At 45.2% G+C, this 27,215-nt stretch overlaps 1 protein-coding gene across 1 annotated transcript in view; it reads right to left on the minus strand.

Annotated features, from left to right (window-relative positions):
• The window catches only part of ecpas (Ecm29 proteasome adaptor and scaffold), a 115,900-nt gene extending 99,070 nt beyond the window's left edge, over positions 1-16,830 (minus strand). The window contains exons 1-4 of the mRNA XM_072517326.1: positions 16,754-16,830; positions 5,913-6,043; positions 3,900-4,016; positions 2,345-2,463 (exon numbers count right to left, since the gene is read on the minus strand). Of these exons, the coding sequence (XP_072373427.1) occupies positions 2,345-2,463; positions 3,900-4,016; positions 5,913-6,043; positions 16,754-16,775 (389 nt within the window). The 5' untranslated portion in view covers positions 16,776-16,830. The remainder of the gene's footprint in view (positions 1-2,344; positions 2,464-3,899; positions 4,017-5,912; positions 6,044-16,753) is intronic.
• Between the last annotated feature and the right edge of the window lie 10,385 nt (positions 16,831-27,215).

Below are 27,215 nucleotides of genomic sequence, written 5' to 3' on the forward strand. Positions count from 1 at the left end.
ATGTTTGGAGCTGCACTCATCCAGGCAAGTGAGGAGTATTCCATTACACTCCTGGCTTGTGCCTTGTACATTGTGGGCAGGTTTTGGGAAGTCAGAAAGCGAGTTACTTGCCACAGGGCTCTGAGCCTCTGACCTGCTCTAATAGCCACAGTATTTATATGGCTTGTCCAGTTGTTTCTGGTCAATGGTAACCTCCAGGGGTGATGAATATAAGAAATTGGTATATATATTATATATTTGAAAAATTCTGTTTTAAAGGGCAGACAGAGTTTGTTGCTGCAAAAGGTGCAATTAAGATCCTAATAATAAAGTTTGTTTTCATACATCATATCCCTATTTGTGCGTGGAATAACTCCTCGAGCGAGGTATCCTTTACTAAGTTTTACAAATTTAAAAAAGCGATTGGGGTTTCTATCCAATATCCTAGCAAATGTTGGGAGCGTGGTCTGGGATTCTAATACAGGACGTTGATATAGAATATACAATTTAGCGTGGCCAATCCACCTACCCTGCACATATTTGGGTTGTGGGGGTGAAACCCACGCAGACACGGGGAGAATGCGCAAACTCCACACGGACAGTGATCCAGAGCTGGGATCGAACCCGGGTCCTCAGCGCGTTGATACATAATATGTGATCAGATAGACAGCATCACTGACAATGCAGCATCCTCTCAGTACTGCACCAACGTGTCAGCCAAGGTTATGTGTAACCACGCAGAAGTACTGTCAACTACTTCTTTCTTAAGACTGAGATACAGCAACAACTGTAATTTTACATTCAACTGGTTCGGCCAGATAATTACCCGAGGGTTAGTCAGTGTATCAACGTGATGCCCCCTTCATCAATGTGAACTGGACAATGAGTTGTCAAAAGTTCCATGGTTTGTCCTGGGTGACCACAATCGCAGAGTGGAAACTTTTAAATTTAACTATCAGTTAAACCAAGCTGGCATTTCCAGCTGTATAGTGGCGGAGGGTGCAGGATGGAAAGTTAGGAAATCTGAAACCTCAGTTTAAAAAATGGGCTTTGAAAAGTTTTTTTTTGAGTGGGCGGAAAGAGAAATTGTGAAGAAATAATTCTCTGGGCAGCACGGTGGCGCAGTGGATAGCACTGGGACTACGACGCTGAGGAACCGGGTTCGATCCCGGCCCTGGGTCATTGTCCGTGCGGAGTTTGCACATTCTCCCCGTGTCTGCGTGGGTTTCACCCCCACAACCCAAAAGATGTGGTTAGGTGGATTGGCCACGCTAAATTGCCCCTTAATTGGAAAAAAAAATTAATTGGGTACTCTAAATTTGTAATAAAAAAAAGAAATAATTCTTCCATATAATTCCGTACCATTTTTCTGATCCTGAATTAAATGCATTGCCTCGTCACAATTTTCCTGTTAACTATAAGTTGAGGTTTTGCTAGCAATCTGCAGCACGTTGGAGGAATTGGATTTGCAAACAATTTAAGATAAAAATATTTTACTTAAGATTTGGTGGAAGATAGTCAAAGAGCTTCTCCTTCACTATCTTCTCATCCTCCCTCTCAAACCAACAGAGAAGAGATATACAGACACACCTTCTTCCCCTCCATGTTAAGCAAAATGACTTAAAATGTACAGTCAGTCCTCAAAGTTGTGGTTGTGTTCCTGAGAATCGTGACTTTTAAGTGAAAGGACCTGAAATGGTTCATTGCCAGAGGAAGCAATGTTAAAGTCACAGGTTTGTTTTTCCAGGCGACAAATGTCTGAAGGAACCTATGTACAAGTTGAAATACTGCAACTGTGCATTCCTAGCTGCAGATACTTGTAAGATAAAACAAATCACCAAATATAATAGAAATACGATATAAACTGTTTTTTAAAATGACAGCGCTCACCTTATAACACAGGACCAGGCACCATCTAGTGGGAGACGTTGTTTAGTGTGGGTAGCAGCTAACGTCCCAGCACTACCTGCACTGACCAACTGCTGCCACTAGATGGAGGCCAAGGCTTCAGTGCGGGTTCAGCAGTGAAGAAGCCAGGAGTGAAGGCAGCAGGGTAGTCAGAATTCAGGAGCTGCTGAAGAACAGAGCCCGAGGGTGGAGATAAGAACAGGGCCGGGGACCGGCAGGTGGAGGGGCGAGGGTGGAAGGGCCGAGGGAAACGCCCCGATAGTAGACAGGCCAATCGACCTTAAAGGGAAACTGGCAACGCCAAACTGATATATCGGCACGATATCAATGCTAAAGTGAAACAACGTTAAGTGGGACTGGTGCAGATATCAAACTTTTGCCAACTGGGATTCTTTCGGACGGTCAGATTTCCATCAGTATTTCAACACCACACCATGTGCAAAAAAGAATTCTGTACCTGTCTAGCTGTGGCTGAGGCTTGCTTTCCATCGCTGTAACCAAAGAAGGTGCTAATTCACATTGTTTCTCCACAGATAAACGGGGAAAGCCCATCTTGATATATATTATAGTAAAATTCTGGGGTGTAAAAAAAAAAAAATTACGGAGCTTGTTAAAGGGATGCATCTTATGAGGTGCGAGATATCATTTTGTCAAATTCCTCCTGGTTGACAAGATCAGAGATTCCCAAACTTTGTTTTAATGAGTAAATGTCACAGTAACCTCACTGATGTGAGGATCAAGAGAGTCATATGCGAATGAGGAGAACAGAGCATTTGCCCTATTCCAGATCAAATCCAAGTAATCTCACTTTCAGAAAGATCCAATATTAGGAAAACAAATATTTGACTTGTTTGACACACAAGGGCAGTATCCAAGTATTCCCAAGTCTGGGATATCACAGGCATCAATCCCAATCCCAAAAGATCATTGCTTGGGTCAGTGTTAATCACCCAATTCTCCCCCTTCCCACCTCTCAGATTTTCTTTCCTCTTTTAAAAATTAATTCACAGGACATGAGCATCATTTATCAATGTTCGTGTTTACTACTAAAGGTGCTGACTTTTCTCTGGGCATCGTCCCACTGGCACCAGAATCCCCCGGGACCACATCTGCAGGTAGATCAAACTTGGCATTACCAAGTACTACATTTCTGCATTTAACCTTGTACAACATTTTTACAATCGTCAACAACTTAACAGAACACGTGGGTCGAGAAAGAAACTAAAGACAGTAACTGCAGAACAGGCTGGTAGGCGGAATGACTTCCTCCTGTTCTCATCACATACATAGGGAGACCAGAACTGTGCACAGTTGTGAGTGTGACTTGACCAGTTTCCTATCTAATAACGTACATACCACTGTGTTATATAAAGCCCTAATCAGACTCACTGTGAGCGGAAAGTAGATGAGTCATTAAATGTAGCCATATCGAATAAGAGTTAGTGTCGATAAATATTAACCCTGCTTAAATTATGATTTCTAATAGTTTTATAAGAGAGCATAGTAAATGATTTACTAACACTAATGAATTAAATGAAATTTCTACACAATCTATCACATAGAACATAGAACGAGAGTTAAATGCCCAGTCCACGTGTAGGGTGTGAATCATGCTAAATAGGTTCAGATTTCGAGGATATAGAGAGAAACAAATTAATTTTAAAAATTCCTACGCCTGTTTAACGACGATTCAAATTCTTATTTTCAAATCACAACCCTGGAAAAGCTTTTCCCAATTCCTCTGGACAGCCGTGTTGATTTGCCATTGACCCCACAATTTAGGTCTGAAATAACGTCGCCATTTACGTCCCCAAATAGTGAAGAAAGATCACTCCACGAGCAACTCCCATTCTGGAGGCACGTGATTAAACCACAGCCAATTCACATTAACACGGATCCGCTTCCCATCGCCTAGCCGACACATCGCCCAGGTCATTTTAGTTCCTTATGCTGTCAGGAACAATAAATCTAAAAATGAAACTCCACGAAAGAGAAATCAGACAGGTACTCACTGTGACAAAGGAAACGGCAGCAGGATCCTGATACTGAACCAGTAGTGTTTCCACCGGTAATTGGATTTTAGGTCGACTCTTGATGCGCTTGTTGAGATGAACGAGCAGTTCCATGACCTAAATTTGAACACAGGAACAGCTGCTTACTTTGCTGTAACAACCACTTGCATTTACCGAGAACCATTGCTGCACGCAGGATTGACAGTGCAAATCATACTTTTTCAAGCAATACCATCACTTGTTGGCCTGGGACTAGATGTCACCGCAGTCTGAAACATCAATAAACCGACCTGCGATGTTCAAGAGAAAAAGATGGTCGTTGTTTTTTTGAACTAATTGAATTTAAGTCTGCTTAGTGGTAACAGGGTTCAAACATTAACTAAATGGCGTCCGTCAAATGTACAATAACTCCGGGTCAAGCGACAGAGCCAATGGGTAACATGGTTGCTACATGGCTAGGCCAGCGATCTGGAGGTCTGGGTTCCACCATGAATGTTTGAATTTTGACTCTGTCGAAAATATCTGGAAAGAATAAGTTGGTATCGGCAGTACAAGGGACCATGAACCTGTCGGCTTGTCGCTGAAAACCCGACAGGTTCTCAACACCCTTCGGAAAAGGAAAACAGACATTCTTATCTGATCTGGCCAGTAGAGGACTCCAGTCCCATACCAGAGCGGTCTGAACTGCCCTCTGAAGTGGCCTACGCACTCAGCTACATAAAACAACTGCCTCAAAGAGCATTACCCCAGGAGCTGAAGCAGTTCGAGCTGAAACCCACCTTAGGACAATAAGGACTGGGCGATCGTCAATGTGTCCATGTCACAGGGCGGCACGGTGGAGCAGTAGTTAGCACTGCTGCCTCACGGCGCCGAGGTCCCAGGTTCGATCCCGGCTCTGGGTCACTGCCCGTGCGGAGTTTGCACATTCTCCCCGTGTTTGCGTGGGTTTTACCCCCCCATCCCAAAGGTGTGCAGTGTAGATGGATTGGCCACGCTAAATTGCCCCTTAATTGGAAAAAATGAATTGGGTACTCTAATTTTTTTTAAAAAATGCTGTCCATGTCACTGACTTTCTTATCCTAATGCTGTACTTACCTTCTTGTTGAAGGAAAATTAATTAATTGAGAGAAAGGCTTCAGACTGAAGAAATGCCCAGGCACAAAGAAATCTCTGTGTGATGGTCACGTGGTTTCTTTCCAGGGAGTGAGGCTAAATGTCATTTATAATCAATCAGTATTTCATTAATTACTCATTGTAGATAGGTAATCTTCTCTAAATTAAAGTCAATGATAATTTTAGAAGGCATGTTTTTCCTAAAAGTTGCGACGTTCATCTTTGGCAAAGCCTCAGATGGACCAAAATCTGTTCTGCAATTGAAAACGTTCATCTTTAATGACTCTGAGACTATTGAAAATGCCTTGCAGTCTTGGTCATTGGGCAAAGGCAGGAATTACGACTCTCAGAATTCATACCTTTGAACTCAATTCAACTTTGATCCAATTGAACAGATCATCTCCGCCTAGTACTCCTCCCTGATTTGGAATTGCCATTCCGGTGATTTGTATCTGTATCCCGAGCCCAATCACTAATGGGAGCCTTTAAACCCGATATCCTAGCCACCGCTATAATTATCCATTTGCCCGCAGACTACCTGTGTGCACCCCCAGTCCTATCACACGCCATCACTGACTTTCTCCTCTCTGACTTGGTCATTTCCGAGGGCTTGAGTTCATCTGTTGTGCCCCACTATGCATTTAAAGCGTCACTTTTGGCGTCCTATCCCACACTTCTGTCTTGGTCAACCTCCATTAGTTCTCGATTCCCCAAGGCTCCAAATTCCAAATCCCCATCCGCATGTCTGTCCACAGCCTGATCCCCTGATCTGCCACTGCAATCTGTTCCAGCTCTGTTCACCAGCAATAAACCTGTACAACGTCCAGATGTGTAACAGCCTTCAGTCATAAAAAGCTGGGCCATGGCTTATAGCAAAAGGAGAATGCAACATAAACTTACTTTTTTACGCACTCCTTCCTGAACGCTGGACAGCTTCAGCAGAACAGGCGGGAGAAACTTTGAGATAATACTTTGCAGCTGTTCATCTGTTTCAGCAAGGCCGAGGCGCATAAAGACACGTTCGAGTTGATCTACAATGTACGAAACAAAAATTCAGTGCTTTGTACAAAACAAATCCCAAATATGCCATTGATTAGATGTGCTGCATATTAGGTGATGTGTATTCACAAGGTTTATATCATTTGGAGGTGATCGGCATGTTTTCCCTGACCATTCACGATATCAGGCACGTGTGGACATACGGTTCTGTCAGAGCCTTTTGCCTAAATTGCAATTCTCAGAACTCAAAATGTTATATAATCCTTCATACAGAACCAGGTTGAACACGTGATTTAGGCCAATGGTCCTGGATTACTGTCGACAAACAGACAACCCATAGTTTTAAGAGCGAGGTGGTGTCAATACTCCCCAAATAGGAGTCTGCTGATCGGTTGAGACCCACTTTCATTATCGTGAAAAATTCTTTGTCCTCCCAAATAATTTATCATTTGATTAAGTTCCGATCCAAGGATTACAGGGGCTTTGACACAGACAAGTGATAACTGGACTCCATTTAGATATCACCCTAATTTACATACACTACACTGTGACCTCTGCACTCCAGAAAGCTTGGGGGGGGGTTCAAGGCATTTCTGGACTTTGGAATGTTTTGAATTATAAAATAACATTGGAGTGCCGAACCACAAGTGTGTGAATCAGATACAGATATATACCAGAAACATAAAATGTGCCAAAACTAGTGTTAAGACATGAAACTGCCTATTTTCAAATCCATTCATTTGAAAATATGGGTTGATGCATTGAAGCACAGGAATCCAGAATAAAATTGAGTATAATTAACAGTTAAACAATACACTCCTTTAGGCTTGTAAATCCCAATGCACTCCTAGTATACATATGATGACACTTGCAGTTCTTTCAAATTCTTACCTAATCTGTATCCACTACACCACTGCTTCACAAACTATTTTCCAATGGGACCCCATTTTAACATACACAATAGCCCCTCTCTCCACTACCTCCTCCCCCACGCACTACCTTTCCGTCTCATTGCCAGTACCTGCAGAGCAGTGACCAGCCTGGGGTAAGCAGCAGAAACACAAGACTCTGAAACCGCCACTCCCTACACTGCAGTCACACCAGTAAGTCAGGCACTGAGTTACACTTGCCTATGATAATGTACAGACCCCACTGATGTCTCAATGCAGAGCCTGGCCTCCAATCGCCTTGGAACCCCCTTTGCACTGGACCAAGGTCCCGCTCTGCCAAGACAGCCTGGTAGTCAGCGTGCTATTATCAACCCAATGTTACAAGAAAATCACGCACGGGCATCTTGCACTATTCAAAAAAGTCCAGACTTTCATGGAGAACTCTTACAGTGACAGCAAGCTCCAACTTCCCTGCGTGTGGCAGGGTCTGCATTCTGGACTCAATAGCCATCTCCGAATCCATTGAACTGGAGTGGAAACAAGTCATCCTTGATCCCAAAGGACTGCCGAAGGAGGTACGCTTGCCTGCTGCTGCCTGCGCCATAAATAAGCACAAATATCCTGGCTCACTGAGTACTCACTGCTGGAATCGTTTTCAAAGTTTAAAGGGTGCTTTGGGCTCGCATTCCACCCCTCACTGTTTGGCAGACCATATCCAGCCATGGGTCCTGGGCTGCTGCAGCGAGTGGCGTGTCTGAGAGTTGCGTGAGGGCCGGTATTTCCGGATTTCAGAGTTCCAGACAGGTGAAGTTACAGAGTATTATGCTTATTTGCTGATTTCCCATGTTAAGTCAGGTGGTGCCAAGTTCAACTGAAGGGGAGGCCGTGGCGTAGTGGTATTGTCACTGGACTAGTAAACCAGAGACCCAGAGAAGTGTTCTGGGAGCCCAGGTTCAAATCCCGCCTCTGTGATGGTGACATCTGAATTCAGTAATAATGTGGAATTAAAAGTCTAATGATGTCCATGAAACTATTGTCGATTGTCGGGAAAACCCATCGGGTTCACTAATGTCCTTTAGGGAAGGAAATCTGCCGTCCTTACCTGGTCTGGCCTACATGTGACTCCAGACCCACAGCAATGTGGTTGACTCTTAACTGCCCTCTCGAGGGCAATTAGGGCTGGACAATAAATGCTGGCACAGCCTGCGACCCCCACGTCACATTAATGAAAATAAATTACATTTTCGTGGACAAATTTTTTTGTGACCAAGACAGAACTGGTCTCATTAAGACTACAATTTCTAAACACTTGGACCATGTGCAGGTCAGAATGAACCAGCAATATAAGAGAAGAGCGAAATATGTGCATTTCGCTGTCTGTGCACAGTGAACATATTTTAATATATGCGACCAGTGAATCCTTTGCAGTATTGATCACATTAAGTCTATTAATACCCTTTTATAAGCATCATGTTATACTACGTAATATTAAATACATTCTCCTGTTAGCAAAGGGGAAAATAATGTTTGCTTATTCACTCCTGGCATAGAAATAAATCTGCTTCCCTCCTGCAGGACATTTGAGTTACATAAATAAATATGGGCAAGTACCAGGCGGGGGAGGGCAGTTGAAGAGAACAGCTGTTGAGCTAGAATATCAATTGCACAGACTGTCTGATCTCTTTCCTTTTTAAGGGGTGGCGGGCGGACAAGATAAATACAACTTGTGAAAAGTTAAATTAATTTTGTGTCTTCTTTCCCAAATCTCGCTGCAACTACACTTGATTTTGGCTGAAGTTTTCAGCTTAAAGACTTTTTAGGTTCAGGACTTTTACCCAAAGCCTCCTTTCGGACTTGAAGAGTGGATCAATCCTTCTGGAATTTGAAACCATTGCTAAAAAAAAACCCTCCCAAGGTTTAACATTTATATAGTTCATCGGGGGTTCTCCGAATTTCCCAACACGATTCATAAACGAATGAAGAGTTTTGAGCACAGGTACGGATAAGACAAACTGGCAGTCAATTTGCAAACCGTGAAAGCCCGTAAATAGCAAATGAGGAAAAAGACAAAATATTCTGTTAGTGATATTGGTTGAAAGAGAGGAAAATTCTTGCAAACTCGGTCAGGATGGGATGAGGTCTACAGTTCAGAATTACTTAAAACAAAATGTTTTAAATTCCAATTAAGGGGCAATTTAGTGTGGCCAATCCACCTACCCTGCACACCTTTGGGTTGTGGGGGTGAGACCCACGCAGACACGGGGAGAATGTGCAAACTCCACACGGACAGTTACCTGGGGCCGGGATCGAACCTGGATCCTCGGCGCCGCGAGGCAGCAGCGCTAACCACTGCGCCTTTTCGGGCAAGCACTGTGCCGCCCCAGACAGTTTCGAATTACCGCAAGATGTTACACCTGTTAAAACGCTTCGAGATTTTACCAATGGAATTGCAAACAGAACTTTCAACTGCCCAAAAATGGCACCAGTATACTGGTGACAGCCTGCTGCTGTGGTGACCAATTAAAGAGATGATCCCCAGACAAGCAACTTGGCTACCTCGATTACAGCTAGAATTTGGGAAATTCGTTTACGTGAGAATCTTTGCTCACTGAATATTACTAAAGGATATCTTCATGTGAACCATTTCTTCTGTAAACTACTATCGTCCTCACAGGTCCTTCCTTGCGGAACAAGTTGGATGGGCCAGAGGGTCATGCCCATCGTTGTTTGTAAGTCCACCTCTTCCATCTTCAATTACCAACTTCAAGAGGGGTCAGAAGAGCTAATGAAGCTGGTCAAACTTAGCCATCCCATACACTTCCTTCCAAATGACCCTTCAGGTGTCCGATTGGGATTTGGGGGAGGGGATGGGATGGGGGTGGGGATACGAGAATGCCCCACAGTCAATCAAAATAGCTACTGGGAAATACGAGGATCAACCCCCAAGTAGTCAAGCAGAGCATACGGAATCCACATCACCCCGGCAATAAATATGAACATGTAAGATGGATTTATTAGGGGCTCAGAGAAGGTTTCCTCTAACCAAGACTGTAATCAATCTGTTTGGGAGTTAACTGATTCATCTGTGGAGGAAAACCTAACAGAATCACTTATAGTCAGAAACATCAAGGCACTATCCTCCTCCAGATCCCAAATAAATTCAAAAGCAAAAGAAAATCTGTTTGCGAAGATTTCTCAATTCACAGCTCATGTTGAAGATCCAGTGGGGAACAACATGTAGTATTAACAAGCGGGCTATGAGATTGTTTGTTCTATGTTTTCAGTTTAGCCTATTGAAATTGAATTTTTAAATTTAAAAAAAAATAAAGAGTATTCAATTATTTTTTTTCCCAATTAAGGGGCAATTTAGCATGCCCAATCCACCTACCTTACACATCTTTGGGTTGTGGGGGTGAGACTCACGCAGGCACGGGGAGAATGTGCAAACTCCACACGGACAGTAACCCAGAGCCGGGATCGAACCCGGGTCATCAGCGCCATGAGGCAGCAGTGCTAACCACTGCACCGCCGTTGCTGCCCTAGCCTTTTGAAAAAGGTGAACATTTTCTCCCTTCCTGTCTCCTTCAGAGGCAGAGCAGCCATCTTAGGAATGAGAGTTAATTCAGCTAGCTGACAACGTGCTTGCAACAGCCTCCCTCGAGATTAAAGTTAGAAACACAATATTGATGCAAGGAAAAACCTTTATTGAAAATGAGGTTTTCTGCTGTTTGGAACAGCACTTGGGAGGGCCCAACCACCTAATGAAAATATAATCAACGTTGTAACCTTGGACAATGAAGAAATGTTAATATCTCTGCCCAGCTATGGAGTGGAAAGGGAAGATCACATGAATAATTTGATATTAGATGTCTAAACATTTTAACAGGCTAATTTCTGCAACATATCCAGAATACTGAAATAACAAATGGTTTTGTAGGTTTAGAAGCTATTTTAAAACATGTTGCCTTAACAGTACAGGGCAATGTGTGGTATATTTGTGCCAGTTAGACTTCTGGATTCGGATACATTCTGCCAGCCAATCGACACAGGGCAAGCTTAGGGAGAGAAGCCATAAACTTGATGCGTCTGAACATTATGAAAAAGGAATATTACAAAGGAATAAGAAAACAGAAAACTAATAATCTGCCATACCCACTCACTATGGGCGGCACAGGGTAGCACAATGGTTAGCACGGTTGCTTCACAGCATCAGGGTCCCAGGTTCGTATCCCGGTTTGGGTCACTGTCTGCGGAGTCTGCACGTTCTCCCCGTTTCTGCCTGGGTTTCCTCCGGGTGCTCCGGTTTCCTCCCACAAGTCCCGAAAGACGTGCCATTAGATGAATTGGACATTCAGAATTCTCCCTGTGTACCCAAACAGGCGCTGGAATGTGGCGACTAGGGGATTTTCACAGTAACTTCATTGCAGTGTTAATGTAAGCCTACTTGTGGCACTAATAAAGATTATTATTATTAATACTGCATTTACCCCATGCCTGAACTGACAATGATCCTTATAGAGAAACTTGCCAGAATTTAAAAGATGTTTGATGCAGAAAAACATCTTCAACCGCAAATATGCCCTCAGGGTAACTTTGCAGAACAACTGGCCCAACAAGAGCACCACACCAGCACGTGCATTAAATATCTGGTCTTTGTTCTGGGCAAGGGAGAGTTGATCTCTCAAACTCGCCACTTATTTTCACCACTGCGGGCATCCATGGAGCTTCACTGACAGCACAGCATAACTGGTCCAGAAGGTATAAGTTCACGATCGGGTCTCAAAGGGAATGGTTCGGTACAGTATTATAGAACCAGGGCAGATACAGGTCATTCGGCTCACCTGTTTTGCATTGGTAGTTTTTTCAATATGCCCCAGTTAAACTAATCCCACTCTCCTGCTCCAACCAAACAAAATAAAACTGCCTTGTCAAACTATAATACTGTACTTTACTAGCACCCAGTCACTGCTGGATTGCTCAAAACCAGATTAACTCCATCTTCCCTTCCCTTACAGAATAGCAATTTAAGCGAAGACATTCTTAAACACTTTGCAAAAAGAACCCATTTAACGATAATTTTTCCACTATATTTTTGGCTAACTAAATTCTCTTTTAATTACCAACCTTGGTTATCCATACCGCTTCAATTTGTCTACAAACTTCATCCATGACTTCCTTACAACTAATCCGCAACTTGCAATATGCCTCTCGTCATGCAATTAATCTGGTGCTATTATTCAACTCAACCCACTTCTCTACTCGCATTCTCACATTCCCAATTTCATGAATGCCTCAAATTAATTTCCTCTACCCACTCCTCCCTTTTTTCCTTCAAATGTACTAATTAGGAACATTTTGTCGCCAGCCTTAGCCCAGCGGCAGCCACATTTGCTGTTACCTAATGATTTTATGATGTTAAATCAAGTACTGTTTCTTGGATTCTGTATTTGTCCTTTGGTTCAGCAATTTTCATTTTTGCTGTTGCTTTTATCCCATTTCTGATTCTTTATTTGACCCGCTCTCTTTAGTTACAGGCCCGTCAAACCATGGGCCAACTGAGGCCCAAAAGTAACCAATTAATGGCTACTTAAGGGCCTTCTCCTCCTGCTATTGGTATTTTACGTGGTGTAATAGCCAGGTAAACCCTGGCAGATTGGCTACAGACTTAGGGGGGCTGAGTCCCTCCTGATTTAGTCCAACAGAGATGCCCCCCCCCCCCCCCCCCCCCCCATATTGGTGATTGCCGGCCCTGCTAATCCCTATGCAGTCAACCCCCTCCCCAACTTGACTAGCCCCAATAACTTTATTTCTAAGTGACATTTGAACTGTATTGGGTTGCTTAAGTGGAATTAGTGGCAGGTGTAAATAGTAAGTTAATGTTTTTCCATTTTATTTAAGAACTGATTAACTAATAATTATAAAACTATTTCTTTTATGTTAATGTTGTTAATTCTGTGTTTAAATTTTAAAAGAATTAGCATAAAAGATGCCTATTGATTGGAATCAACACTCCTGGGGTGAAGTATCCTTTCCTTACAGTTTTACAAATTGAAAAATTGTTTGCGCTTTCTCGTCCGGTATCCTAACAAAAGTTGGGGTCTGGTCTGGTATCCTAACAACGGTCAGGAGAAGACAAGCTGATCCCAGACTCAAGATGCCTGAAGCATGAATAGATGTGTGATGAATGCAGGAATTTCAGATATATTGTATTCTAGGTATTTGGTTCAGTAAGGTTTAAAAGCCTGAGTTAGAGTGTGTGTGACTGCTGCGGTCATGTTTGAAAAGAATTAAAAGAATCCTGGTTTGAAAGGTTGGGAGCCATGGGTGCAATTAAGGCATCATAAAACGTGTGGGCTAATGCAGTTTTGTTTGGATTAAGGGGGGTTCCTTGTGGCGTTAATTATATTTAACTTTGGTAAGGTGATGTAGTTGCTGGGTGGAGCTAAGATATCAGGAATTTTGCAGAAAAGGTCAGTTGAATTTTAGATGAAGCTGTGAGCAGATCATCAGCATTTGCTCTCACTGCAGTTCAGTTAAAGATATGTCTGTCGGCAGATTGTCAGTCTTTCCAAGCAGTTCGGAATGGCCTGGTTAGAAGGTGAGCTGAAACAAGCTGAGAAGCATTTTTTAAGAAATGCAGCTAGGGTTTCTGCATGGTTCCGACAGGATTCAGTCTTAGAGAACATCTCTGTAAAGCAGGTATTCGGGTGGTAGATGTATTTTAACAGTGAATTGAGAGCTGAGATTTTTGTGTTGTTTGAGTGGGAATAAAGATAGCAGTTGAGGTATACTGTATTCACTGTATTGATTAGCGTTGTTCAAGGGGTAATTGTAAGCTATTTTCTGGTGTGATATTAAAGATATTTTAATACTGTGTTAGTAATAACGTTTATTTTAATATACCATACCCCTATTTCTTCATGAAATCACTCCTGGAGCGAGGTATCCTTTCCTCACAGTCTTACAAAATAAAATATTGGGGTTTCTGTCCCGTGTTGGGTCAGGTCTCGGGTTGTACTGTTTCCTACTCCCCCAAACCAATGTTTGGTTACATTTCAGATTCTAGCTGAATCCCATTTGTGCGCTCCAACCATTTTATCTCACTGCCTGTAGAAGTTTACTTCCTGGTTTGCTGTCTGTAAGAATACCGCAATGCGATTGGCTGCTTATGCTGTCTCATGGCATCACTGTTGCTGGTTGCCTGGGTATTCCCGTAACCTGGTGCCAGACCCAAACCGATGTTGAGGAGAGGGGAAATCCGCACCAAAAAGATTGCTGGATGTCTGGGGATAGCTCTTTTTGAAGTCAGTAGCGAGCGCCCGCTGCAACTCTGCGACTGTGAAACACAGGCAGAGTTTTCTCGCTCCAACACATCCTTCTGAGATTCTGCAACTGAGTTAGTTAGTTTAGCCGAAGGTAAGATTAGGTGTTCAACTCCAGTGTGCATCAAACAAATTTGCTAACCCGTGGCTTTTGCCCCCCCAGGATTATGCCAAATTTGTTCACTCCAAGTCAGATTTGGTTTCCATATAGTAACATGCATTTGATTCTGCCTGTCAAGAATCCTTGATGCAGGGCCCAGATAGTGGTAACTTTGTAAAGAAAACTGGACTATTTATGCAAAGTAAAATACATTAATCTACCTCAAAGCCTCACTTTTCTTCACAGCAATTGAAGAGAGCATTGATCTTCCAATACTTTCAAGATGGCTGATCAGAACTTTATATTTCAATTTACATCATGGACTCCAATTACGAAATAAATTTAGTCATTGCTGCAAAGGTTCAAAAGGTTCAGTGTCAAAAAATATTAATATTGCTTCCATTTATGAAGCAATGATAGTGTTAGTCATGTAAGCACTAGCTGCCAATATGAGCACATTAATTGACTCAGAGTTTAATAAAACTTCAAAAAGAACCATGACGTTGCACAGTACACCTCTATCGATGCTCAGAACTGGACGAATGTTAGAAATTGAATTTTGCTGATCAGGTGATGACTGTACACATGCATGATTTCTTCTCGTGGGTTATCACATTTGATTCCACTGATCACATTTTGTACAGACTTTACTGCAGAGAAATGGACCATTCAGTCCAACTTGTCTGAGGGTGTATTTACTCCACACAAGTTTCCAGGGGGCAGCACAGTAGCACAGTGGGTTAGCACTATGGCTTCACAGCTCCAGTGTCCCAGGTTCGATTCCCGGCTTGGGCCACTGTCTGTGCGGAATCTGCACGTTCTCCCCGTGTCTGCGTGGGTTTCCTCCGGGTGCTCCGGTTTCCTCCCACAGTCCAAAGATGTGCAGGTTAAGTGGATTGGCCATGCTAAATTGCCCTTAGTGTCCAAAAAGGTTAGGAGAGGTTACCGGGTTACGGGGATAGGGTGGAAGTGTGGGCTTAAGTGGGCCAAATGGCCTCCTTCTGCACTGTAAATTCTATTCATGTTCTAACCACTTAATTCTCCCTCATGTGTGCATCAAGCCTCCCCTTAGATGTGTCCTTGCCCTTTGCTCTGTTTCACGTGGTCGCGATGACGTCTTCCACCAATTGCTCCAATAAAACCGGTAAAAATTGAAGTAAAACGCTATCTGGGCTAAAGTACAATTCAACATTTATAAAACCTGGCACACACTCCACTATGCACCTTCACACACTTTCTAAATAAATGAGAAATTATCCAGAGGTCCCCATCCTGTCACTATTCTCGTCCGTCCACTCAATTATAACTTTACTGAGGATCACAGGTGCTGACAAGCGTCTGCAGCCTCATCCAAGCGAAGTTTCTTCTTGCGGAAGGCAGTGCCATGAGAGTTGATGAAGGGTCAACTTAAAAAGCATGGGCCCACCCTGGTCCTGAGATTCCAGCAGTAGTCACTAAACAGCAATCAAGGCTGGAAAACCCTAGGAAGTATTTTCCCCCACCCCCTCCCTTACTGGCTCTCAAATTTAGGGTTCTCAATTATATAATCAAGAACAGCTAACCTGTTATAAACTGCGACAGGCATAGGCAGCTGGTTTGCAGGGCACAGTACCAGGTGAGGCGTACAAGTTTAAGGGTTGGTCTGAAGGTCTTTTTTAAAAATAAAACTGATGCAGTGGGCTTGCACCAAATCTTTAAGTAGTCTAAATGATTCATAAGGCCTCAACCATCTAGTTTCAATTTCACAAGCGTGAAATGAGCTTTAAGAGGGAGCAACATGGGAGGTTTACAGACCTGCATTAAGATCAAGACGACAAGCTAGCAAGTTAAAGCAGATGCAAATGATAATTTAAAAAAAAAAAAAAGAGTTTGTACACCGGTTTCCGTGCTCCTTTAAGATTTTCACTTTTGGTTTCACAGTAAAACTCCCACCAGTTATTTTAAATAAAAGCATCTCCGAATGCAGGCCTGCCATCTCAACAGTTTGCAACTTGCACTGGGAATGGCAAACAAAAGACAAAATAAAAACACACAAGAGAGGAAAGGTAGATGGAATAATCCCTGTGAGTGGTGCTGGGAAGTGTGCTTCACAGAGAGACAGCTGGGGCTGAGGCAGCTCAGGCAGGGGCTGCTACTGTAGGGCCCACACTTTCTTTCTCCAAAAGGTGTGACAGGAGATGTCAAAAAGTGAAGTTTTATATTAAAAATTAAACTTAAGCAACCAAAAAAATTAAAGCCTCCTCAGGCTGACTAATGGGGAGGGGCTTAAAAAGATTATAAGGGTGTTAACTCCCTCCAGTCACACCCATGGTCTTTCTCCCACTCCCCCTGTGAGGTGTCAGAATCTGTAAGGGGTTTATTTTTTTTATATTATATTAAAAAGCTTCTTCATTCCCCCTCCTCCTCCATTAACTCTCGCTGTAAACTTACTCAGCTCGTCCTGAGCGGCCATCTTGCAGCAGCAGCGCCCACTCGGCGTGCTCGAGCCCGTCTTCCGGCCACGCCCCACTCACGCAGCGTGCGCGCGCCGCCGCCGGGGCCGCGAGAGACAGGGGTTGGCGGGCGGAGCGCGAGCACGGAGGTTCGGCGCGCCTGCGCACTCACTCTCCCGTCCCGTCCCGCCCGGCCTGGCCTCAGCTTTCTGCGCACGCGCATCACCGCCGGCCGCCGGCCGCCGGCAGGCACGTGTTGATGTCACTGAGCAATGTGTGTGTGTGTGGCTGGGTGATGTCTGGGCAGTGCACTGCATTGCTCTTGCAATTCGTTTGCAAAATTGCTCCACACAGCTTGCATCTTTGCGGCACAAATAGCAATGTGACAATGGTTTCAGTTGTTCATGTGCATGTTCAGTGGTTTGGCCATGCTAAATTGCCCCTTACTGTGCAACGGTTACGAGGGATATGGGGGGGAGGAGGGGGGAGAGTGGACTTGGGTCAGGCACTCTTTCAGATGAGTGCCTGATGGGCCAAATGGCCTCCTTCTGCACTATAGGGATTCAATATCATATGCACATCAGCAGTAAGGTAAGATAAAGTCACCATAGTCTCAGATGACTATAGGCTGAGGGGAGAGCTGACTGGCGGCGATTTAACCTGAGGATCCACACCTCAGGCAAGGGGCAAGGCTGAGAAGGCGGGGCCTTCAAGAATAACTTCAGCCAGTACGGGAATTGAACCCACGCTGCTGGCCTCGCTCTGAATCATGAGACAGCTGTCTAGCCAAGTGAGCTAAACTGGCCTTCGCAAGCAGTCCTCGACTTTACGATGTTCCAGTTATGACGAATGGCGCTTGCCAACACTTATAAAATTGCCACCCTGTTTTGACTTTGCAATGTCAGTTTTGACTTTGTGATGTCACGCCAGCACAATCATATATGTTCTGCGCCGCCCGTCGGTGTGACTGGGCAGGTTGAATCTTAATGAGGTTGGAAACAAGCGTTTTATTTGTGGCACAGCTGTCCCGATTTCAATCCATTTGTATGCTTATATTGTATGTGTTTTGCACTCAGAGTCACAGAAGTTCAAGATTAAACAGGCAACTGACAGGGAGCGGCGGCTTGATTATTCCCCACACTGATCAAGGAAGTCGTGCTAAGGCGTGCAGACATCAATCGCTGCCTCGGTGACGACAGGGCAAGAGGTGAGAACATTCAACACGGCTGGGCACCCCATGAGCGATTTCTGGCCTTAGTTCAGGACCCAATCCATTGTACCATTGTTCCAGTGAGAAAATTGGTTCCCACTTACGACTTCTCGCCTTACAATGTGGTTTTAAAAGGAGCTACTTGTGTTATAAGTCTGAGGACTGGCTGTATGGCCCATCTCTAATTCCTCTGGAAAAAGGTGCTAGTGAGCCACCTTTTTGAACTGCTGTGGTCCACATGGTTTGGGTATATCCACAGTGCGGTTCGGGAGAAAGTTCTATACAGATTTACTATGACTTCCATGCTTTTATACTCTATACCCCTATTTATAAGGTTACAGTAGACCTGGAGGATTCAAATAGAGAGGGTAAGATTTCCAGCCCGCTTGATTGGTACACCATCTACAAAAAAAATCACTGTCCACCCACTGACACACGGTGGCAGCCATGTGTACCATCTACAAGGTGCACTACAGGAACTCACCAAGGCTCATTAGACAGCGCCTTTCTAACCCACAACCGTTACTATCCAGAAGGACAAGAGCAGCAAATACCCGGGAACCCCACCACCTGGAGGTTCCCCTCCATACCACTCACCACCCTGACTTGGAAATATATCACTTTTTCTTCACTGTCACTGGGTCAAGATCCTGGAACACCCTCGCTAACAGCACTGTGGGTGTTCTTACATGACAAAGACTTCATTGGTTTAGGAAGGGAACTCATCACCACCTCCTCAAGGGCAACAATGCTGGCCCAGCCTGTGATGCACACATCCCATCAATGAATTAAAAGAAGAGACGCAGGGGCTTTGAAGAACATGAGACGGGGTGAGAATTTCAGTGGAACCAGAGACGCTGGTAGTGGCTTTCAATCTGTGGATCACCCAGATTCAGGGAAAGCTATGTGTGATGTCACAGGGAACCAGACAAGTGCTTGGTTGGTGACTGTTTTGCTTGATTTTCTCATTTATCTTTGAAGAATTGGTGCAATTTATTGGTAACTGTAAGGTTTTATTTGTAAAGTTTTTGAAATAGCAGTAATAAAGCTTGCTGGGAGTGTGTGGTTTATTAATTCAAACTAATTAATTGAAAAATAATTAATTAACACAATTGTATAAATGGCTGGATTATAGAAAAACTAAATGTTTTACATAACTCTTAAGTAGCTAATTTATAGCCACAGGCGAAGTTGCTGTTTGATGAATAGCTCTGTCACTTTCAATGATCACTTGTCAGCCCATTCTACCAACTTGTCTACGTCTTTGCAAAGTTTAACACTACTCTCCATACAGTTCGCAATAGTTACAAATTTTGTGTCATCGTGCAGACTGAAAAACAACTCTATTCTGTTTCCTTTTACTCGGTTAATTTTGAATCCATGTTTTTACTGCCTCCCTTTATTTCCTTTTGATGAGAGATCTGCTGTGCGACACTTTATCAAATTCCATCTGAAAGTCCGTGTGCTCCACATCAGCAGCACTAATCTCACCATCTCTGTGTGACCCCCATCATAAAATCCAAGCCAGTTGGTTAAACATGGTTTACCCTTAACAAATACAGATTTGCCCATGTGACTTTACTTTAAAATTTTTTTATAAGGATTATCCCAAGCTTGCTTGTTCTAAGTGGTCCAACAGTTTCTTTGTGTGGTCTAGATGCTCTTCCCAACTCTGACTGAACACCACTAAGTCATTAATGTATACGGCACGGTGATTCAATCGTCAAATCACTCTGTGCACCTTTGAATAGTTGTGGAGGTTTTCTTCACCCCCAATGTCTTAACTTTGAATTGATAAAGTCATAGAGTCATAGAATTTACAGTGCAGAAGGAGGCCATTCAGCCCATTGAGTCTGCACCGGCTCTTGGAAAGAACACCCTACTTAAGCCCACACCTCCACCCTATCCCTGTAACCCAGTAAACCCACCTCACCTCACCTTTTTGGACACTAAGGGCAATTTATCATGGCCAATCCACCTAATCTTGGTCCTTGGGCAGACACACCAACGACGATCTCATTTTCCCTCTCAGTAAGAGGTACTAAGGGCAGCACGGTGGCATGGTGGGTTTGCACTGCTGCCCCACGGTGCCGAGGTCCCAGGTTCGATCCCGGCTCTGGGACACTGTCCGTGTGGAGTTTTGCACATTCTCCCCGTGCCTGCGTGGGTTTCACCCCTACAACCCAAAAAAATGTGCAGGCTAGGTGGATTGGCCTCGCTAAATTGCCCCTTAATTGGAAAAAATGAATTGAGTACTCTAAATTTTAAAAAAAGGAAGAAAATACAGTAAGAGGTACTTGCCCATAGCCCTTTAGCAAGTCTATGTGCGTGATGAATTGCGGCTGTCCAACGCTTTTGGTACAGTCTTCCAAATGTGGAATGTGAAATTAATCCCTCTAGGCTACAGCATTCGCCTGCCTGTAATTGACGCACAGTCTCTGGGTTCCATCTGGTTCGGGCACCATGACGATAGGGGAGCTCCAATCACTTGAACTCAATTCATTAAGGTCATTCTGGAGCAGTTACTCAATTTTCTTCTGCACCTACGATACCTTAGCTGGATTTAACCGTTATGGATGTTGTTTGATTGGAACCACTTCTATGCCATGTGTTGCTAACCCTGTTCTACCTAGTTTATTCCCACAAATACATTTATAGGTCTGCAGTAACTCTGTCACTTCACTCCAGTTCTTATCTGGGAGATGTCTTAACCACTGGTTTAAATGGTCCAAATGAATTATCGGGATATAATCAGAATTCTATCAGAATTTAATCCCTCGGCTTCTCCTGCTCGTTCTCACCTCCCTTAACCCAAGACTTTTTTGACATGTTGACATGACATACTCTGATTTGTGTCTGTCTGGGGTGTGTACCAGATAGTTTACCTCACTCAATTTCCTTTCAATGACATGTGGCCCACTGAATCTAGCTTTCAGGGTTTTGCCTGACACAGGTAACAACCTGAGTATTCTCTCTCCCAAGTTATAAATCTCTGAATCTGGGCCTTCCTATCAACCTTGGCTCTTACTCCCTGCTGGGCTGTCTTTTAATGTTTACTTTTGAGTTACTCTGCTGCAATTCAATCGACCTCTTTGAATTGAAAGCATTTGCTTCGGCCTCTGTGTCTGTCTCATTCTCATTTTGCTTGCTAAAAATTGTAACAGACAACCTGATCTCACTGGCCTCATGCTGGGCTTGCAACTCCTCCCTCTTTTGTCTTTGCTTATGAGCCCCTGATGGCATCACCGCGCAATCCCAAAATATTCCATGGGGTCTGTTTGTAATTTCTCTCTGGCAGGATTCTCTATCGGCTGTTCGAATGTAGTAGGCATCACTACCATCTGGGATCCTGCAACATCATTCCCAAATGAATTGAATGCCAGCAATGGGCAACATTTCTACCACACCTATCGCTACTTCCCTTGTCTTCACGCTACTTTGTAAGTTTATTTTTACTAAAGGAATTACTCTATTTCCTCTGAGAATGCTGCTGACCATAACCTTTTTCCTTTAATATCTCTGTTGGACAACAAATATCTTTATCCCATAACATTAGCGATTGACTTGTGTCTATATCCCAGAGGATTTTAATATCTTTTCCCGATTTATCCTGTCCACATGGAAATATTTTACCCCTGGCACACAAATTCTTTAACCATGTCCACCACTTGCTGGTCATTCTGCCCTTGTGCACACATGTTCCCTCCTATTGTCTGTTCCTTTACTCTGTATACAAATCCTATCAGCTTTTCCTGTTCTCCAGCCTCTGGCTTCCTATTTCCCATTTTAAGGTTCATAACCCCCAACCGGCCAAATGTTTAATCTCCAGCATAGTGATTTCATATGACCCTTTTCATATCTCTCACCCCTCCAGCAGACTCTGTTCTATTTTGAGGTGAAACCTGCTTTGAGTTTCCGACCACTACCTCGCTGGCTGGCCTGCCCTCTCTCGCAACGTTCCCGATTTCTAGCTTTCTCCGATTTAAAAGTGGGCCTAAAGAAAGGCTTTGGTCTATGAACCAGCTCATAGTCGTCCACAAGTTCCATGGCTTGACAGCTCAGCATGGAGCAAAAGCCAAGGCTGATACGAGGTCCCAGTCCGGCAGTACCAACTTTCTGTTCCTCAACATGAGTTCTAATCATTTTGTGACAAATGTTGAATTCTTTACCCGTCAGTCTGGCCTCAATAAAACTTGAGATGGATTTGTCGGCATAGCATTATTTATTTTTACCCAACTTGCAAGTTTGGCTCGCTTCACAAAAACCCAGAACACAAGCTGCCTCCTGGGGTCTTCCGAATCGTGTGCTATTGGAGACAAAGGAATCTCTACAAATACATTCAAATGGCATCAAGTCTCACATACACGATTCCCATAGGTCATCCTATACCCCCTCCTGACCTGGCCATACATCCTAATTGGCTCACTTCTCATTCCTTAACCCTGAGCCTCGTGTTACCCAGCATCCTTTTCTCCTCCTCTACCAGACACCCCTCCCCCTTCCTTGCCGTGCTTTCTGAAATCCTTTGTCTGTGAACTCACTAGAATTAGACCGGCCTACATCTACACTACTGTAACTAATATATTTAAACTAACTATTTTATATTACATTCGTCAATTGCAGGCAACAAATCTTTAAATTCCTCCAACAGAATTGTCTCTCTAAGAGCTTTATAGGACTCTTCTTTTTTCAAAGCTCGTACCCACCTATCAAAATGACTTTGCTTAACCCTTTTGAATTCAATGCAAGTCTGACCAGCCTGTTTCTAACAGCTCTAAGTTTCTGTCTGTACACCTCTGGTACTAACTCATGTACCCTCAATATAGCTTTCTTCACTGTCTCATAGTCTCCAGACCTTTCCTCTGATAACGACGCATAGACTTCACTAGCCCTACCCACATGTTTTGTCTGGAAGAGTAGGCTCCAAGTATCTTCTGGACATCTCATCTGTTTAGCTATTTTATCAAAAGCTCAAAAAAAGTCGCAGCACCTCTCTCACCAAATTTTGGTGGAGTTTGTACATATCTGAACGTCTCCCCACTAGTTTCCTGTCTAGAACCACCTCCCTCCGTCGTCTGCTCTAACCTTTCGGTGCTGCTGCATGTGTGCAAAGTTGGAAGTTTCATAGAATTTACAGTGCAGAAGGATGCCATTCGGCCCATCGAGTCTGCACTGGCTCTTGGAAAGAGCACCCTACCCAAGCCCACACCTCCACCCTATCCCCATAACCCAATAACCCCATTGAACACTAAGGGCAATTTTGGACACTAAGGGCAATTTAACATGTCCAGTCCACCTAACCTGCACATCTTTCGACTGTGGGAGGAAACCGGAGCACCCGGAGGAAACCCACCCACACACGGGGAGAATGTGCAGACTCCGCACAGACAGTGACCCAAGCCGGGAATTGAACCTGGGACCCTGGAGCTGTGAAACAATTGTGCTAACCACTATGCTACCATGCTCTCCCTCTCTCTCTTTCTTCCTGTGCCGCTTGCTCCATTTCCCTTTTAAACTTCCTCTCTGTTATAACCTGACTGCTTGCCATTGGTTGGGGACTAATGACAATCCCACAATCCTGTGGGAGTATGAGCTTCCCCAATGAGGTGGGCGGAGAAACCATTAGTAAACTCCAAGTATAAATAAAGCTGGCCAGTTTGGAAACAGCAGGAACTCGTGCTGGATTTTTCGTGGCCCTCACAAAACTGGCGACGAGGGTTAAAGTGAATAGCTGTCTACACTGCTGAAGCCACCTCCCTGGATTTTTGTTGGATACAGGTTGGAAGTTGTTTTCTATTATACCATGCCTCTGTACGGACGTTTGGATGTTTTTGATGCTGCGCTGGAAAGCTGGAACCAGTACACACAACGGATGCGTTACTATTTCCGGGCAAACAATATCATCGAAAACGAGCGCCAGGTGGTCATATTGCTCACTGCCTGCGGCCCGCATACATTTGGGGTGATTAGGAGCCTTACGTACCCAGCTGCGCCGGACACCAAAACGTTTGATGAACTTGTGAATATAGTGGGGCAACATTTTAACCCAACCCCGCCCACGATAGTCCAGCGTTACTGGTTTAATACTGCTGAGAGGTCCCCTGGAGAATCCCTTGCCGATTTTCTATCCAGGCTACGCAGGATTGCGGAGTACTGTGACTATGGTGAGACCTTGTCAGAAATGTTACGCGACCGTTTGGTTTGCGGTATTAACAATGCGGCCACCCAGAGAAAGTTGTTAGCTGAGCCAACATTGACTTTTAAATAGGCCATTCAAATAGTATTGTCCCGAGAGAGCGCAGAACGAGGAGTGCAGGAGCTACAGGGAATGGAAGTGCATGCCTTGGGGCGCAACCCCTTCCGTCCGAAAACGTCCCCCCGCACTCCTGCGGTACCTTGTGCGAGGCAACGTCCGGACCGACGCCAGTGGCCGTCGGACATTCCTCCCCGAAGGGAGCCTTCTCCAGAACCAATGGGTGAGGAGCCATGTCCGTGTCAGACTTGTAGGCGCCGACCCCGTCGCGGACGGAGGTCCTGGGAGCACCAGGACCGAAACTGGGACCAGCCCAGGGGCCATAACTGGGACCAGCCCAGGGGTCGTACCTTCCATGTGGATGAACCTGCGGCGACTACTCCCGAGGACGTGGAGACGGAGGACGACTGCCTGCAGCTGCATTGTGTGGCAGCTCCCCGTGTGTCCCCCATTAAGGTGACAGTACGGGTCAATGGCCACCCACTTGAGATGGAGTTGGACACTGGCGCAGCGGTCTCCGTGATCGCCCAGAGGACATTTGACTGCATCAAGCAGGGTATACAGACACTTACATTAACCGACTCACAGGCTAGGTTGACCACCTACACGGGCGAACCACTGGACATTGCAGGAACTACAATGACCCCTGTTGTTTATGGACGCCAGGAGGGGCGTTTCCCACTTATCGTGGTGCGCGGCCATGGGCCCAGCCTGTTGGGTCGGGACTGTTGCGCCATTTGCGGTTGCAATGGCAGCACATCCTCCAAACAGTTTCTGAAGGGTTGACTGAGGTGCTAGGACGGTACCCAGATGTATTCCAGCCTGGTTTGGGGGGTAGCCCGTATCCAAGTTGAACCAGGAGCCATGCCGCGCTATTTCCGGGCGCGCCCGGTGCCTTACGCCTTGCTCGAGAAGGTAGAAGGGGAGCTCACTCGTTTGGAGAGTTTGGGTATTATCAGGCCCGTCCGTTTTGCTGACTGGGCAGCACCAATTGTACCTGTAATGAAGCCAGATGCCACAGTTCGTTTGTGTGCCGACTATAAACCTACAGTGAATACGGCTTCCCGACTCGACCGATATCCAATGCCTCGCATAGAGAATCTCTACGCGAAGCTTGCAGGTGGACTCTCGTTCACAAAATTAGATATGAGTCACGCCTACCTGCAGTTGGAGCTGGACCCTGCCTCCCGACCATATGTAACGATTAATACACACCGGGGCCTGTATGAATATACACGGATGCCCTTTGGAGTATCCTCTGCCTGCACAATTTTTCAACGTGTTATGGAGGGCATTTTGAGAGGTTTACCACGTGTTGCTGTCTACTTAGATGACGTTTTGATTACAGGGACGTCGGAGTAGGAACATTTGGAAAATCTGGAGGCTGTCCTTAGACGCTTTTCGGAGGCTGGAGTCCGTTTATGTCGCACAAAGTGCGTATTTCAGGCAAAAGAAGTAGTCTACCTAGGTTATCGGGTGGACCGCGAAGGTTTGCACCCCGTCGCAGAGAAGGTGCGTGCAATTCAACAGGCCCCCGCCCCGACTGACACTTCGCATCTTCGTTCTTTTCTCGGTCTCGTAAACTATTATGGGAAGTTCCTCCCCAATCTGGCAACTACGCTGGCCCCTTTGCACCTTCTGCTAAAGAAACATCACACCTGGGTTTGGGGTCAGCCGCAAGAAAATGCTTTCCGGCAGGTAAAGCAACAATTGTCGTCGTCTGGGTTACTAACCCACTATGATCCTTATAAGCCTTTGCTCGTCACATGTGATGCATCCCCGTATGGTATTGGGGCCGTCCTGTCCCACAAGATGGAGAACGGGGCCGAGCGACCGCCAGCTTTCGCCTCCCGCACATTGACTGCAGCGGAGAAAAAGTACGCGCAGATCGAGAAGGAGGGCCTGGCAGTGGTTTTTGCAGTGAAACGCTTTCACCAGTACGTGTATGGCCGCCATTTCACTATCGTGACTGATCATAAGCCTCTGCTGGGACTCTTCAGAGAGGATAAGCCAATACCGCCCATTGCTTCCGCACGGATCCAGCGCTGGGCTGTGTTGCTTGCTGCATACGAGTATTCTCTGGAGCACAAACCAGGTACGCAGATAGCAAATGCCGACGCACTGAGCCGATTGCCTTTATCGACCGTCCCCATGTCGACCCCCACGACCTGTGAGGTGTTGCAACCCTAAATATTATGGACACCTTGCCTGTCACGGCATCACAGATCCGTGAGTGGACCCAGACGGAGCCAGTCCTGTCAAAGGTTCGGCACATAGTCCTGTATGGTGGGCAGCATAGACAGCTCCCAGGCGAGTTGCGGGTATTTTCTTCCAAGCTGTCAGAATTCAGCGTGGAAGACAGCATCCTCTTGTGGGGGACGCGTGTGATTGTCCCGGAAAAAGGCCAGGAGCTGATACTAACAGACTTGCACAATGGGCATCCGGGCGTGACCAAAATGAAAATGTTGGCCCGGAGTTATGTCTGGTGGCCAGGCCTCGACACCGAGATTGCGAAGGTGGCCCAAAACTGCTCCATTTGCCAGGAGCATCAGAAGCTTCCGTCGGCCGCGCCCCTACATCACTGGGAATGGCCAGGGCGGCCTTGGGCACGCTTGCATGCAGATTTTGCAGGCCCTTTTCAAGGGTCCATGTTCCTCCTATTAATTGACGCCCAGTCTAAATGGCTAGAGGTGCATAAGATGCAGGGGACAACGTCCTGCGCAACAATTGAAAAGATGCGTTTGTCGTTTAGTACGCATGGCCTCCCTGAGGTGCTGGTCACGGATAACGGCACTCCATTCACGAGTGAGGAGTTTGCGAGGTTCACGAAGATGAACGGCATATGCCATATCCGCACTGCCCCTTACCACCCGGCTTCAAATGGGTTGGCAGAGCGCGCAGTGCAGACATTCAAAAGAGGCCTAAAGAAGCAGTCTTCCGGATCAATGGACACGAGACTGGCTCGCTTTTTGTTTACGCATAGGACCACCCCCCATG

Source organism: Scyliorhinus torazame, chromosome 9, assembly GCF_047496885.1.
Source record: "Scyliorhinus torazame isolate Kashiwa2021f chromosome 9, sScyTor2.1, whole genome shotgun sequence".
NCBI classification, from domain to species: domain Eukaryota; kingdom Metazoa; phylum Chordata; class Chondrichthyes; order Carcharhiniformes; family Scyliorhinidae; genus Scyliorhinus; species Scyliorhinus torazame.